General features: G+C 40.9%; 1 protein-coding gene across 1 annotated transcript in view; it reads left to right on the forward strand.

Moving 5' to 3' along the window:
* Frem2 (FRAS1 related extracellular matrix 2) overlaps nucleotides 1-17,446 on the forward strand; it is a 132,331-nt gene that overhangs the window by 105,148 nt on the left and 9,737 nt on the right. The window contains exons 11-17 of the mRNA XM_027394954.2: nucleotides 406-588; nucleotides 4,379-4,509; nucleotides 6,632-6,790; nucleotides 8,430-8,733; nucleotides 10,570-10,701; nucleotides 10,925-11,256; nucleotides 15,670-15,862. Coding sequence (XP_027250755.1) covers nucleotides 406-588; nucleotides 4,379-4,509; nucleotides 6,632-6,790; nucleotides 8,430-8,733; nucleotides 10,570-10,701; nucleotides 10,925-11,256; nucleotides 15,670-15,862 — 1,434 coding nt within the window. The remainder of the gene's footprint in view (nucleotides 1-405; nucleotides 589-4,378; nucleotides 4,510-6,631; nucleotides 6,791-8,429; nucleotides 8,734-10,569; nucleotides 10,702-10,924; nucleotides 11,257-15,669; nucleotides 15,863-17,446) is intronic.

Genomic DNA, 17,446 nt, shown 5'->3' on the forward strand with positions numbered 1-17,446 from the left:
ACTGACAAAGCTCATTGGGGAGGCTGTGGCTTATGCCTGCATACTGAAGCACAAGCCTTCATACCTGCCTTCTCCCTATATGTATGTGTTTGTGTCTATCCAATCCTAGGCCAGTGGTTCCCAATTCCATGCTTTCTCAGTGCCTGCTCTTGTAAGATCTATGGGACAAAGAGACACCTCAGCAGACATGCCTTCTGTGGGCTCACTGTTTCCCAAGAAGGATCTAGGCTCCACTTACCAGCTTCTCCTTCTGCACTCACACTAATGTTGAGGCAACAGAGAGATGCCAAGAGTGTAGCAATAATAACAGTCCCCCATGTGGAAAGAAGCAGGAATGGAGAAAAATGTCCAGCCCCACCACCCTGTGCCAGCAACTTAATTTGTCTGTGTTTTCCACACTCTTAGAAGCTGTTATCAAATTTGGAGAAACCAAATTTAGTGTCACCGAACCCAGCGAACCAGGAGAGTCAGTTGTTGTCAGAATTCCAGTGGTCCGCCAAGGAGACACTTCTAAGGTTTCCATTGTGAGAGTCCACACCAAGGATGGCTCGGCCACCTCTGGAGAGGATTATCACCCTATGTCAGAAGGTATGGATCTCCAGTCTGTCACCAGCAGGATTGTGACTGCACTGTTAGAGGTGGGAATCTGAGGAAAGGAAAAACAACTGAAAATGAGTGAGCTTTAAAACTACCTCTAGAAATACAAAGAGCAGAATTCCCCCTCCAATTTTCTCTGAGGGAAATTTTTAGAATTGCTGTGTGCATTTTGAGCCCAATGACTGAGTTTTACTTCAGTTCAGTGGTCAGGCGTTATAGTGTATATTTTCTGTGAATTTGAAAGTGTGTGCTAACCATGCTGAACAGTTTCTTCATTCAGACATTAAAGTTAGTGCCTGACCTTGTCTTAGTCACTAGGAGATCAGATGCCTGCCTCATGGCAAGGAACCAATCAGAAGTTAGCTGGTGGTGCTATGTTTTACGGCTATGGGTGTGCTTTATGGACAAGTGCACAGCAATGATGCGCAGAGCATAGCAACCGCCCTGGGAGGGCCTATAGGCCATAACAACCAGTTGACCAATCAACAAAGGGCGAACCCTCCAAGCCTGGAGGCACACCAACCCTGAGCCTGTGCATACCCCTAGACACTCCCCTTACGCTGCCCTATAAGATCTCTATGAAGTGGCTTCACAGTGTCTTTTCTAGCCATCGCCATGGTAGATAGATGAAAAGCCCGAGCTAACATGGGGTTAGCTTGTTAAACAACTGCAATAAAGCCTCTTGTATGTTGAAAAAAAAAAACATTAAAGTTAGAAAACTTTATGCTATCAGGGAATAGTGAGAAGATAATAAAATACCAGCCACAGCAACCCTAGTTCTGTGGGGGTGTAGGACCCTCTCTGGACACCTGTCATTTCATCCCTGTGCAAGCTTGGGGATCATGCCATCATTTACTTTCAAGACATAGTAAAACAACTAGATGCTCCCCCCTTTCTGCATTATTTGCTAACAGCATAATCATAGACATAAATTCTGCTTATCAAGGAATTTTCCTGCTTTTCTACCTCTTACCTTCTTTCATCACAACATTCTGGGCTGTCACCTTGATTTTCTGACTCACTAAGAAAACGTCAAAAGTGACTGATGGGTGTTATCGAATCAGTAACAAACCTAATAAGTAATAGCAACATAACACCTTCTACAATGAGCTTAATTTCCCTTGCATAAACAGTCAGTGTTATTCCCAGACTTGGAAGCACATCATATGTAATTCAAAAGCCATGAAAATAAAACAGTTTTTTCTACCAAATTACAAAATTTCAAGTCAGTCTTTCCCATAATGAACAGATTTTACATGAAAGAAAAACTATCTAAATATCACCATAAACCTTTTAACAGAAATTGCTTATCTTAGAAATAAAATTAATCTTTTAGTGAACAGAGAAAAATTATAAAAAAATAGTGAACTAACAAACAAACAAACAAACAAAAACAAATAAAGTTAAACAACACTAAATCCACCTGGGTGTGAAGTAATCTCTAAGCACTATCTTACTGTTTGTAATAAAATTTGACAGATTGTTTTCTCTGAAGCATGTTTTAATTATTCATTTTCTTATCTAAATTGGGGTCATGCCCAATCAAATAGGAAAAACATTGCCATAAAAGTTGAACTCTTACTCTATGAAATGAAATGACAGAGAAAGGGAAATGTGATGAGAGACTTAAATCTCATGAGGAAAATGCACATCAAGAAACAACCATTGAAATGTTTACAATAAATTATTTTTCAACTTCTTAGATGTAAGTTTGCTTTGTATACCTGGGGGGGGGGGGTGGCGGTAAAAACTTTAATGTAAAAACAGAGTGAAGTCTGGTGACAGGAGTGAAGCCAGGGAAAACCGAGACACAGGAATGTTGGTCAACCCAAAAGTCCCTTGTGGAGAAAAGCCCACAGATGCCTTTAGCTGGCAGTTACCTTGAAGGAAGGCCAAAAACAATTCAAGTATCTGTGTTTTCCTATGAAATTCCCCAATATTTTTAGTGTTAAAAAGGTAATTTTTAAAAGCCACACAAGACAAATTATTTTATAAAATAGCATAGCATAAATACACCCAAATTTGCTTTTAAAAATGTAAAAGCCAATTGGTAGGCTAGAAATAATTAACTATTCTCATCTTCCTCTGTTTCTCTTGGGGGCTAAAAAAAATCTAAGACTGTTGAACACAAAGAGCATACCAAAGCTAATGATAAGGCATGGGGTGTATCCAGAATTGGAACGAAAATTTTAATTGTGTTTATTAATAGCTGATTTTTATTTTTTCATTATAATTGATAAAAATTTTTGAAGTACAAAAGTGGGTGGGAAGTACATCAGAAATGCACTTTCCTGATGTAAAGAATTAATAACTGAGTGACTGCAAACATATCAGGAAATAGTGCTGTCTCTACTATTTAGAATGAGGTGTTTGTCTTTCTTCCTATTTCTCTTTAGAAGCAGTTTCTCCACAGGGAGAATAACACCCACACATCAGCTCATCTACTTTCTGCAGTAAGGTCTGCTGCTCAGATGTCAATAAAACCTAACCATCTTAATGTTTTAATGTCTTTTTTTATAAATCTTTACTTAAATTTAAAAAAATCTTATTTTACATACCAATCCCAGTTCCCTCTTCCTCCCATCCTCCCATGTCCCCCAACAACCCCCCCATGCACTCCCCAGGGAAGGTGATGTCTTCCATGAGGAATCATCAAAGTCTGTCACATGATTTGGGGCAGGGCCTAGACCCTCCCCTGTGTATCTATCTGAGACAGTATCCCTCTATGTGGAATGGGCTCCCAAAGTCTATTTGTATACTAGGGATAAATACCAGTTCCACTGCCAGACGCCCCATAGAATGACCCCAACCAAGAATCTAAGCAATAGTGGAGAGGCTACCTTAAATGCTTTGACTTCTTAAAAATAAGTGAGAGCAAAGTAGCCCTAGTGGTTAGATTGCATTCTCATGACAGCATAGCAGTCCTTGCTGAGTGGGGACAGGTGAAGGAGAAAATTTTGCCCTTATAACAACTTGTCAGTTTCTAAGAACAGCAAAAATAAGTGCTTTGGAAATATAATCTAGTAATGCACTTAAAACAATTTCAATCCAGCCTTACTAAGTATCTTCCTAAACCAACTATCATCCAGTCATTCCTATCCATGGTCCTCTTTATAGTCATTGGGCTTCATTAGCTTAGGAAATCAGTGGACTAACAGAGTTTTTTATAGCCTGATATAAAAACTATTCGCTATCTTGTCACTAGGCAGTTTCCAAACTGTGGGTCAACTAATCTATTTAGTAAGTCATGATTAGAACTTTCCTGTGGATAGAAGAGAGAAAAATAGAATAGTAGAAAATGTTAGAGGCGACAGTGGGGAGATGCCTCCGCAGGTGGCACGGCTTATGATTCAATCACGAGATCTCAGTTCAAATCCAAGCTCCTCTCCTGGCTCCGCATGCCTGGAACCCTAGCGCTGCAGAGGCCAGAGATGGGAGGATCAACACCAGCCAAGGTTTCTAGGTCCAGTGAGAGACTCTGTCTCAAGGGAATAAAATGAAAAGTGATAGAATATGGCACTATGTATCCTTCTCTGGCCTCCACACATGCACAGGTGCATGCTCATGCGTGCTCGAGCACACACACACACACACACACACACACACACACACACACACACAAAACAATATAGTACAGATAGCAGATGCCCTTTAAGTAACCACACACATGCATGCACAGATGTACTGGCCCACAATGTAGAATGTCCTTGTCATAAACCACAGTCCAAGAAGATCTTAGTTTCATATGCAAAAGATTAAATCGGTGACTTTGTATTTGTAGAAATCGAGTTTAAGGAAGGAGAAACCCAGCACATTGTTGAAATTGAAGTAATCTTTGATGGGGTAAGAGAGATGAGAGAGGCCTTCACTGTTCACCTAAAACCAGATGAAAATATGGTAGCAGAGACACAGGTAAGTGAGACGATGTGTTTGTAAGTCCACAGTCAACCTTTTTTTAGAATAAATGCATGTAAGAAGTCACAACAAAGAAGACTCAGGGCTGGAGAGATGGATGGCTCAACAGTAAAAACCACTTGCTGCTATTTTAGAGGACCTGGGTGAAGTCCCCAGCACCAACATGATGGCTCATAACCATCTGTAACTTCAGTTCCAGGGGAATCCTATGCCCTCTTCTGGCCTCTGTGGGCACTGCACACACATAGTACACATATATACATGGAGGCAAGCACTCATACACATAATTATAAAAATAAATCAATCTTAAAAAAAAAAAACTAATAACATTGTACAAGAAAGGGGATGTGCATGGTCCCTTTCAACCACCCAAATTTCTGTTCTGATTAAGACCTGGAAATTTCTCTCTGTCTTTGGAAAATTGTGTTAGTGGAAACTCAAAGTTGTAGTCCCATCAGCCCTCTCAACCTTCCCATGTCAGGACTGAACTTGGAATTGACTGCCACAAAGATGAGGCATTTATTCAACACTCATCACAGCAGACATATTTACTCACCAAACTTTTTCCTGGCCTTCAAGGTGCTCACTTGTTCCCCTGATTTGGTTAGAACTTGAGGTTGAGAGCTACATGTTCAAACTTTTATAGTCAAAAATGTGTTTTCTCCATCACATCACTGACCAGATTTTCTTCAAGATAGATGTAATCTCTATGAAATTTGTTTTTTTATAGTGGAAATAATTTTTTAAATTATAGGAAAAGGAAAAGGTCAACTTAAAAAAATACTATGTTTACATTGCTTTCGTTATTTGGTCCATTATCAATGAGAAGTCAAATGGAGGAATGTTTTTCTTAAGTATTTTTATTATTCAATAAAATGGTAATTCTGTGACATAGCTGTCCTTTAAGAATTTTTTAACTTTAATTACTTTTTATATTCATGGTGGGAGGAGGGGCACATGCCATGCTGCAAGCATGGAGGTCGGAGGACAGTTTACAGGAGTTAGTTTTCTCCTTCCACCATGTAAGTTCTGGCAATCAAATTAAGGGTGCTGGGATTAGCAGCAAGTGCCTTACCCTCTTAGTCATCTCTTCAGCTGCACTGGTATCATTTTTAAGTCATATTGATAACTCAAGATCTATGTATAGAAAGTCTTGATTGAATAGATTTTTTTGTGAATCATTGTTTTATGGAGTAGCATATGACATTCTTTTGAGTAAAGGAACAAAGATTCACTAACATCACTTTCAGTGTTAAAGACTCTTAAAAGTATGGATATCTTTGGTTGACTGTGACTCAACTTAACATTTCTTTGACTTTGAATTTACTTTTATCTTTTATTCCACAATCACGAGCTGCCACCCTGCAGTACTGTTTTTCTGATCCATGATGTTCAGTAGGTTAGGAAGATTACAGTATTTTCAACTTGGGATGTGTCCATTGCATATAACACTATTGAAAGTGCCAGGGTGATGATTGGGAACTGTCCTATCAGTTATCAGAGGTAGGAAAGGTGTTCAAGAGCCAGGGAAACCGGCAGAGGTGATTTTCCTCCATGACTAGAAAATGTCAAGAGCTGCCTTTGGACTAGCTCTCATCTTCTCTCTCCCCCGAGTTCCAGGTAATCCTGGCCTTTTTGTCCACCTACAGCTTAGCTTCTCCCTGGTCTCTCTGCATCACCACAGCCCACACAATCCCATGACCTTGAAACTCTCATTTCTCTTGAGGTGTCTATCACTTTTCTTCCTCCCACACTCAACTAATGGATTTTTTTGGGGGGCGGGGTTTCATGTTTCTTCAGCTTCATAAACCCACAAGTGATTTATCTAGTATCATCACAACTGAAGAGAAAATCTTAGAACCTAAGTATCTCATGGGCTAGTGCAAGCCTTTGGATGAGCCACCCAAGGTTCAGGTCCCTCCCCTGTAAACATTCAGTATGAGCAAGGTACCAAGGTCACATGAAATAAGCTGTGTGTGGCGTGTCACTCAGCATGGGGTCTGGGCAGGACAATTTCATCCCAGAGATCCAAGGATTTATCCAATTATTGTTATAAAGGGAAGAGGTTCCAATAACCTGGATATTTGACAAATCAATGATCTCTCTCCTTTATTCCCAGGCAACCAAGGCCATTGTGTATATAGAGGAATTCAACAGCATGGCAGATGTCACATTTCCCTCTGTCCCTCACATTGTGTCATTGCTGATATATGATGACACTTCCAAAGCCAAGGAGGATACGGGACCTGTGTCTGGCTATCCCGTTGTCTGCATTACAGTAAGTAGGAAATAGAAAATTGGGGGGGGGGGAATTTTAAGACAATTTTTTAAAAATTTTGTTTACTTTTTGTTTCACATGTATGAGTGTTTGCCTGCTGTAGGGGAAGCTGTAGCCAGCCCCTAAGTAGGCGTGGCTACAACTTCCCCATACTTTACACTGTTAAGTCTTAATCCTCTTTTAGACTAAAAGGAGAATTGTAGGGGAAGCTGTAGCCACGCCTACTTAGGGGCTGGCTACAGCTTCCCCTACGCCTGCATGTTTGTATGAGTGTCTGGTACAAAGGGAAGAAGAGAGCGTCAGATCCCCCTGGAACTGGAGTTGTATATAGTTGTGAACTGCCATGTAGGTTCTGGGGACTAAACCCAGGTCTAAGAACAGGCAGTGCTCTTAGCCCTGAGCCATCCTTCTAGCCCCATAAGATAACTATTTAAAATACTTATAAACTTTAATAAGTATTGCCTTGGGAAATTTAAGGTTTAAGCTTTGAGCTATGACCAACAGAAAATAACAACAATTAAATGAAGGCCTGATTTTTCTTCTCACAAAACACAAATCAACAAACAAAACCCTATTAACTGAGTACAGTTTGTGGTTTAAGAATCTGTCACCATCAGGGAAATCAGTAAAGCATGAAGTCTGCACAGAAGGAATTCAAAAATAAGGACAGGTGGAAAAACTAGGGATCCGTAGCTCTCATATGAGGCAAAGGGTAAGAGCTACAGCAGAAGCTCCGGTGTAGGGATCAGGTAGACTTTTGACAGTTTAAGATTCAGGTAAGGAGAGATTATTCTGGAAAGGGTGGTTGCCTGGGAGAATGGAAGCAATTCATTACAGGTTCTGCTTGCCTTCTGGTAACTGAATTCCAAGTTCCCTGTGAACAAAAACAGTGATGTATATTTTTATGTCACAGCAGCCCTAATGAAAAACTCCACATATAACAGGCACACGGTGAATGTTCATTGCTTTAACAAGGCATGAATAATTTGGCATTTGCTTATAAATGCCTCTAAATGTCATGTTAGGCAACTTGGAATTCATTTGTTGGATAGCTGGAAGTGTTCTCACGCAGAAGAGCTGTATGAGTACAGGGTCCTGTTGGAATGTTAGTGGGGCAGTAGTGTGTATCTGGGGTTGGAAAGGGAGAACTTATATTAGATGGGGAGGAGCCATGGGAACGGTAAGGAAGGGATCGATTTAAGGAGTGTTACATAGCAGAGTAGTCAAGGTCATCCACTTGCTGGATACGAAAAAGGAAAGAGAAGGATTGGGCTCTCACTGCATGTCTAGTTGGCACTTCTGCTGGCCCTGATTGTGTGGCCAGCCTCATGAGAGAGGTAGATTCCAATACCTTTTGTAGGGCAGAGAGAGAGGGGACAGAAGCATGAAAGAAAGAGTAAGAATGATTCTGGGGATTCAGGAGATGACAATATGATTAACACTTCTTAGTGTGGTGATATCCAATGAGTTATTGGAAATTTAAAACTCAGAAAAATGATTACAGCTGAAGTTGCATGACCAAAATGTATTGGGTGGGGGCGCTGTGGAAGCCTGACTGAAGGAGCTTGAGACGAATCAAGCCCACAGTACTCTCTACTGTGGTCCTAACATAGATCTGTTTTGTTTGCTTTTCCCCTAGGCTTGCAACCCCAAATATCCAGACTATGACAAAACGGGTTCTATTTGTGCCAGTGAGAGCATCAATGACACTTTGACCCGATACCGGTGGCTGATTAGTGCTCCTGCAGGCCCGGATGGTGTAACCAGCCCTATGAGAGAGGTAGACTTCGACACCTTTTTCACGTCATCCAAAATAATCACGTTAGACTCCATATACTTTCAGCCTGGCTCCCGGGTTCAGTGTGCAGCTCGTGCAGTAAACACCAATGGAAACGAAGGCCTGGAACTGATGAGTCCCATTGTCATCATCGGCAAAGAGGAAGGTGAGAGATTTGCCCTGTGAAAGTTGCTGAAACACTGCAGTATTGCATATACCCCGTTTCTGTGTATAAACTCCTCCAAATGCCCATGTGTATCATAGAATTCTACTTAAGACGAGCACCCATTTTTACAATAGTCTTCACAAGCACCTATGGTGCACTAGGTAAAGAGCCTTGTATTCGTAATGATGATGAAGGAGGGCTCCCATCCTCCAGGGGTCCATAGGGAAATTGAAGGCACAGGTAGTCTGAGTCTGGTCCCACATAGAGGAGCTGCTGAGGTGAATCTTGAAAACATGAGAAGTGACTCTAAGAAGCCCAAAGGATCATGAACTCTCTGGGAGTGACAAGCCCAAATACGGGGGAACTTGTGAGAGAATAAGGAGGAAGGGTTAGATCTGGCCAGGAGGGGCGTACTATACCAGGTAAAGAGCCCCACTGACTTTTGCATGCATGGGATACAGGTGATGTATGGTGGAGAGCCATGTGCACACATTCTTACCTCCTCACTGAAGGGTGTCTGGGTTTGAAGCTGGAGCATGTGACACATGGTTAAAAGTGCCTAGTAGAATATGGCTAGACACAATGCTGACAGGAAACCCACTTTACAAACTAATCCTTCACTCTGAGTAAAGATAGTTTATGGTTTGGTTTGGATTTGGTGGGTTGTTATTTTTTGTTTTTGTTTTTGTTTTTTTTGTCTATTTTTATTTTAAATGTATGTATGTATGCCTGTATGTATCTGTGTGCAGTGTGTATGCAGTGCTCACTGAAGTCAGATGAGAGCATCAAATGCCCTGGAACTAGAGTTACAGATGGTTGTGAGCCACTATGTGGGTTCTGGGAACTGAACCCAGGTCCTCCACAAGAGCAGCCAGTGCTCCTAACCACTGAGCCATCTCTCCAGCTCCTTGGGTTTGTTGTTGGAAGTGCTGAGAATGGAATCCAGGATCTTATGAATGTTAGCTAGACAAGTACTCTGCCTCTGACTTAGGCTCTTATTCCTAAATTAAATGTACATGCACATTTCTATTTAAAATTTGTTTACTCTCAGATTGAAGAAGTATTTTTAGGTAGCTGGGTTGATAGCTCAGTGGTTAAGAGACTGTACCAGAGGACTCAAGTTGAGTTGCAAACACCAATGTTAGGTGGCTCACAGCTGTAGGTCCACTCCAAGGGATGTGATGCCTCTGGCCTCCACAGGCACCTGTGAGATTGAGTGCACATGTGTGTATGTGTGTGTGTGTGTGTGTGTGTGTGTGTGTGTGTGTGTGTGTGTGTGTGTGTGTGCATACACATCTGTTCAAGTTCATACAAAATTCTTTTTTGTGCTGTTGTTTAAGTATATTTAGGACTTGAAATTATAATGCAGTAAAGTGCTGGGATCAATTCTAGCACCGTTAAACACACACTCACTTTTAATTTTATCCACCAATAAGTAAGGTTTATTATAGCTAACATATAATATATATTTCATGATTTATCATTTTGTTCTAGGGTAGCAGTCAGATTCACTTCATTTAACTATGCTTTGTATTGTATTATATTTCAACTATTTTTATCTTATCTGTTCACATTATGCAATAGTTTTGTGACTATGTCCCTGGCCTAAATGGTCATCTTATATAAGTAAGTCTGACTAAAAACTGCTGAGAGGTCCCTGAGTGCATGCTGTGGTTGCCTTTCACGAAGTCTTTCTGCTTTCTTATGATGCACATTTTCAGTCAGGTCTTAGATCACAGGGAACATTAAAATATAGAAAAACAATAGCACCTACACTAAAACATTCTTTACCTGCTGTCATCTTCTTTTAGCATAAATGTGCTCATTTTCTTCAAGGTCTCTGTCAGCCCCGTGTGCCTGGGGTAGTGGGAGCTGAGCCATTCTCAGCTAAATTGCGATACACTGGTCCTGAGGACCCAGACTTCGCAAACCTCATCAAACTCACCGTCACGATGCCACACATAGACGGTAGGTATCCTGGTAAAGGAGACCTTGGGAGTATCTTGGGTTACTTGTAACCTGGCTTGTTTCACTTCCTTAATCTTCAGTTTGCAAGTTGACGTTCAAGTTCATCTGCTTCTCTCAACTCTTTCTACCCAGTTCTGAAAGTCTGTCAACTTAAAAAGCATTCTTTAAAACTAAAATAAAAATGCAGTGAGAGCAGGCGGTGCTTTCCTCTGCTTTCCTGCAGGGATGCTGCCCATCATCTCCACGAGAGAGCTGTCCAACTTTGAGCTGACCCTCAGCCCTGATGGTACAAGAGTTGGCAACCACAAATGCTCCAACCTGCTGGACTACAATGAAGTGAAGACCCACCATGGCTTCCTGACTAATGCCACGAAGAACCCGGAGGTCATTGGCGAGACCTATCCTTACCAGTACAGTGTGCCGGTCAGGGGTTCCAGTACCTTGCGCTTCTACAGAAACCTGAATCTGGAAGCCTGTCTCTGGGAGTTTGTCAGCTACTATGACATGTCAGAGCTCCTGGCGGACTGTGGAGGCACCATTGGGACAGACGGTCAGGTACACATTCCAACATCTGAGCCTTGCTCCTGGGACAAACCAGCTGCTTGGTTCTGTCAATAGTTTCCTAATCTCAACTATTATGTTGGTCTTGTTAGTGATTAATCACAGAGGGACAGCTGATGGATGGTATCAAAATCTGTCACATTACATATTAATGTACAAGAGAGATACAAAATCCTCCTCCCACACCATCAAAAGAACACTTCTAAAACAGTAAGTAACAAGTCTCCACTTAGGTTATAATTTTTAAATTATTGAGTTGGCAGTCCCTGAAGGTATATTTCGAAAGGCTCAAGGGGAAAGTTTATGGTAACTGACCATCAGTTTACTCCTACAGCAGAGCTATGGAACTCAGATATCTCAGCCACTGCTGATGCTAAATTGGGAGCCTCTCATGATGTCTGGAAGCTAGTGGGAAGCAGCTGTTAAAACTTGCTGTCTCAAACAATCAGACGAGTCAGTAAATAGAGTGAATTAAGTGAAGGCCCATGTTAAAGCATCAACGTAAAAGCGGTGTGAAGTGGTGGAAAGAACCTGGATACCGTAATCAAACAAATGCACACTTGACATTTAGTTCATTTTGGTTCAGATGCATTCCAGTTGTGTGTCTCCAGAGACACGTGGTAGTCCATTGGGTACTTCTTCCTCAGTCTGTCTTTGCCACATGGAAAGGAAAAGAGAAAGAAAAGAAAAGCACTACCTCAACTTTCTCCTCACAGATCACACACCCTTATCTCTTCCAGAGCTTGTGCAGTCATTATAAAATCACTGTCTTCTTTCTGATTGCTCCAGACACTGGATCAGTTGACATAAACGAAATAGGACACAGCCACAAGACTGCACTGTAGTCAGTTGGGTCTCTGTTGGCTTGGCTTGCTTCTTCATGTTTCAGAGTGTCTCTGTGGGCCTGTTTGTAATCTCTTTTCACCCACAGGAATGTCTTTTGTCTTCCCCAGAGAGTGGAATTGCATCTCCATCTTTCTTACGTCACTCAGACAGCTAGTTTTCCTAGTGTATTCCTGCCTTCACCCTGCTAAAGCTTATTCTGACAGCAAAGGAGAATTATATAGGTTGGGTCATACTCATTAAAGGCTAAGAATTTTGCCTGTTAAGAAAAAGAATTTTAAAGTTCTTCAATTTTATTCAGCTCTAAAATAATCCCTAGTCATTAACCTAAAAAAAACAAAGGCAGATAACAAATAATAAATAATTCAGCTCTATCTCTATGCATGTCCTGTTTTCTGTTTTTGTTTGTGTTTGTTTTAATTAAGGTTGTTTAAACACTCAATGAGAAACACTTGGCAGAAGTTAAACTTAATTTTGTTCAACAATTGGAAGTTTTGGTGATTTTTTTTTCTTAAACAAGTTCTTTGAAAAGTGAAAGGCATTTTTCTCAGTTTTACTGGCTGTTGTTCAAGACTGGAGTCCTGACTCTCTCAACTTCTTAGGTACAAGTAGCTGGTCATGTAATCCAACACATCACAATGGGAGCAGTTCCCCACCAGTGATAACTCTGAACAAGAATTCTAATAACTCTTTCAGCTAAATACAAACTACATATTATGCATTAAAGGGCCATATACATATGCTGGCAAACAATTTTTAAATAGTTTTTGTTTCTAATACATATGGCCTAATTAAAAGGCCTTGGATATGGGAATCTATATTTGTGCTTCCCAGTGTGATTTCCATCCGCTATGTGTGACTACTAAGTATGAGAATCTAGAGCTGTGCTGTCCAGCATGGTAGCCATCAGCTATGTGAGGCTAACAAGCCTTCTAAATGGAGACAGAGTGACAAGTCTCTGTATGTATAATGCTATAATGCTATTCATCCCAGCCCCTTCCCATCTCACACACAGAGTAGCCCCCTGCCTTGTGCCCTTAGGCAAACTATCTTCGGTAGCATAATATAAATTTGACAATGTGTTACTTTGTCCAGGATATTTGCTCTCTTTAAATATAATCTTAAAATTACTGTTTGCCTATGTTAATTAACTTTAAATGTCAGTAAGGGAAATGCCAGTTCACTAATTGGACCTCAGTTGATGATTTATACCTTTAAAGGTCCTGAGGTAAAGGTTAAAAGAAATTGAATGCTTGGAAAAGTGGCATCGGAAATTAATGGTTGCATTGCAGTTTTCAGTTGAAAAAAAAGGCAGGTGACTGAATGACTGAAGTAGGTTCCATTTTTATCTCCTGTCCCTTCCAGGCAGAGATTCTAAATAGCCAAGAAAACCTGGCCCTACATAAGAAAGCAAATGTATTAAACAAGGGTAGGTCCTATGTCCAGAAATCACCACATTGAGAATGAAACAACATAAAGCCAGGTGTGGAGACTCACACCTGTTATCACAGCACTCAGGAGGCTGAGGCAGGAGGATTGCCACTAGGCTACATAGTAAGTTAAATAAAATCAAATGAGAATAATGCAGAAAGCTATATTCTAATTATCTTATTGAGAGTAAATGCTAAAATTCCCTCCTGAATGGTGCTCCACGTAACATCTGGTGGAAAGTATGTCAATATTGGCAAACACAAAGCTACATTTTTAAATTGGAAGTCCATGCCTAAAGCCTAACATTTTAGCTGATGGATTATTAAAGTTGCAGAATGAGAGAGGAATCTTAATCACCAGTGGCATATTAAGTGACCAAGTCACCTTCCCAGATAGCCAGAGTGTTAACTGCCCTTCAGAACTCACTGCTCAGTGGTAATAATTATGACTGCTCTTGGAAAATGCATCTCAAAGCATTCAAGTTACAAGGCACTGACTTACCAGGGAGTAGGGTGTGTCTGCTTCCCACAGGTTCGAACCAATCAAGTTGCTCATCTGGTGGGTGGTTCTTTCTCGTTATGTGTTTTCATTATTGATTTGGATTGAAGTATGTGATTGGAGGACTTTGCTCCTAACTTCATGATAGTGTGTCATATCATAGTGCAGTTCTCATGACTGAAATTCGTGTCTAGTCCTTGTGTTGATTGGATAGTCCTAGAAGAGTCAGCTGACCATTTCCTCTTGCACAGAGAGGGGATGTGATTGCTGTAGTGGTCCTTGGAGCACTTGGAGAGTAAAATGCAGTAATTTCTGTTAGGGTTCTTCGGACTGTTCTGCATTGTAAAGTGTAGGAGAGATCAACACCGGCTAGAATCTAGGTTCCAATTTTCACAGGCCACTCAGGAGGTTCTGAGACTTCTGGTGAAGGGGGGATGGAGGGATGGAGAGATAGGAGGGATGGAGAGATGGAGAGATGGAGAGATGGCTCGGTGGTTATGAGCACGGGCTGCACCGCAGGGTTTAGTTCACAGTACCCACATGGTAGCTCAAGTTCCAGGTTATTTGATGCTTTCTTCTGACATCTGTGAGTATCAGGCATACACCATGTGGTACACATACATACATGCAGCTAAAACAGGCATGCATATAAAATAAAATGTTTTCAAAATTCTGTCAAAAAACTTGTCTAATTTCTCTGAGTCTTCACTTTCCTACCTCTTTACTTTCTATCCATCATCCATCCATCCATACCTTGCATACATACAATTATGAGAATGAACATACTAAACAACTCATTAATAACCAACATATTGTCTGAAAATTGGTAGATACTTGATATGTATTAATTTATCCTCTTGACCTCCCTTACCCCGTTGTTGAATACGAGAAGAAAAAAATATAAAAATCAAAGACAGTTCATTTAACTGTTTTGAAATATCATAACTGTACCATGTCGTTGCTAAATGTTTGTTTTTACATCTTCATGTCCATCCAAACTTCCTCTATATGATTAAAAAAACAATTCATAGACACATTTTTCACAATAGTCCCAAACTCACACCATTCCTCTGATGAGGATCAATAAAATGGAATATATCTATGTAGCAGGCAGTTATTCCTTAATAAAAGGCAGAAACGCATTGAAAAAAGGCCCTGACAAGATCTATTTCTACATGTTCTGAAGAGGCAAATGCAGGGTATGGATGATGAGTAGTCACCAGACCATGAGGAGGGTGACTTCTCCAGGGTGCTAGATTCCCATGGAAGTAATGAGAGGTTCTTAAGTTGATTGCGGTGGTGGTTACATGACTCCTTGGACACATCAAAAAACTATTGACTTTTCCACTTAAATGGTTGAATATTGTGGTATGTGACCTGTACCTTGATACATCTGCTGTTAAGTAAAAAGGACTGACTTTGCTGAAAAACGGTTTATTTTAAGGAATGTTGGTGCACATCTCTGCTGCCTATGACAGTGGTAACAATGTAAGTGAAGTGAGGAAAACACAGTGCTGTGAACACATTTACCTTCTTCATTGATGGCACACATTCTTCAGGGAAGTGAAAAGAGATGGTTTCTGCAAAATTGGGCTGGTTTGGTTAACACTGATGTGGATAATTTCATTGTTTTAGGTCCTAAACCTAGTGCAGTCCTACGTGACCCTCCGAGTTCCTCTCTATGTTTCCTATGTGTTCCATTCCCCTGTGGGAGTGGGAGGCTGGCAGCATTTCGACTTGAAGTCAGAACTCCGGCTCACGTTTGTGTATGACACTGCCATCTTGTGGAACCATGGGATCGGCAGCCCACCAGAAGCTGAACTCCAAGGTAGGTTGGTGTGACTCCTAAAGCGGCTTTCTTACCTATGGTAATGATTCAGGAAGATAATTTTGTTTTGATTGCAGGCAAAAGTAATGGGAGCACCTTTTAATACATTTTATTTTTTATATCCACTAATAGTGTGACTTTTTAAACCTTTGTGCATGCATGGAAAACTCTTCTTTAACAAAATCTTATCAATGCCTCAAACTTTGCATGATGTGTGACTATGAAATTTAACTTCTTTATTTCAGGTATACTCCTCTGTTAGAGAGAGAGAGAGAGAGAGAGAGAGAGAGAGAGAGAGAGAGAGAGAGAGAGAGAGTTGGTTTTTTGAGACAGGGTTTCTCTGTGTGCTTTGGGGCCTGTCCTGGAACTAGCTCTTGTAGACCAGGCTGGTCTTGAACTCACAGAGATCCAACTGCCTGCAGCTCCCAAGTGCTGTGACTAAAGGTGTGTGCCACCACTGCCTGGCTAATTGTTTATATTTTATAACACAATCCATATAGCTTCTTGGCTTTTAGCAGATGGAGGGATTCCTTGAAACTTGGGAATAAAATCAAGGGGTAAAGTTGCACATGTTTCCTCTGAAATGAAAGATAAATTTAAAGTCTGATGATAAACCTGGTCCTGGATCTTAGTGCTGGCACTACAATTAATTAATTGTAATCTGTGTCATCTCAAGTGCCTTGCTTACACTTTCGGAGGGGGGTAAGTTCCTCCGGGGGGCACACAAAGTTCTATTACATTCTGATTTAAAACTATGACTCTGTGATAGCTTAGGTAAATGTCCTACAACACTGGCGTGGAGAGCTCCTGACTGTAGGCCATTTAGCATCTGCAGATCTATCAGTATCCATGTGGGAACTGTGAGGTCCAGAAGCTTATCAGGGCCTGCGGCTTACATCTGCACATCTGTACTCCCAGCACTCAGAGGATGAAGCAGGAAGATCACTGTAGGTCTGAGGACAGCCTGAGCCATGTAGTAAGACTGGCTCTCCAATAATAATAATAATTAATAATAATCATAATAATAAACAGTGCAAATACAACCCACAAGTGTCAAGCTAACCTGTGAACAGAATTTTTGTTTTTGTTTTTTTTTTCTTTTCAGATTTTCATTACTCTGCTGAGTCTATGAACATTTCCATTACACCAACATGACATTTTCCCAGCCAGGGAGACAGTAAAAGTCAATAGCCCATCTGAAGTATAATTTCATCATATGTGACAGATTAAAATCCCCTTAGCACAGTGAGGAAAGTGCAGTGACCACCCTAGATAATCAAGGGTTTTAACTCCACTTCTCATCTTAGAAGATGCATTTAAAATTAGTACCTCCCCACTCTCCTTTAGGTAGAGGTAGGGGTTGGGAGGATCTTACCAGGCTTACCTAGAATTCACTGTGTAGCCCAGGCTGGCCCCAAATTCTCTCTCCTAGCTCTAACTCTTCCATGTTGTAGAATTATTTGGAATCCCTAGTCAATTTTGTCAGTTTGTTCACTTAACAAGGATGGTGGTGATGATGGTGGTGGTGGTGGTGGTGGTGGTGGTGGTGATGATGATGGTGGTGATGATGGTGGTGGTGATGAT

The sequence above is a fragment of the Cricetulus griseus genome (genome assembly GCF_003668045.3).
Source record: "Cricetulus griseus strain 17A/GY chromosome 1 unlocalized genomic scaffold, alternate assembly CriGri-PICRH-1.0 chr1_0, whole genome shotgun sequence".
NCBI lineage: Eukaryota > Metazoa > Chordata > Mammalia > Rodentia > Cricetidae > Cricetulus > Cricetulus griseus.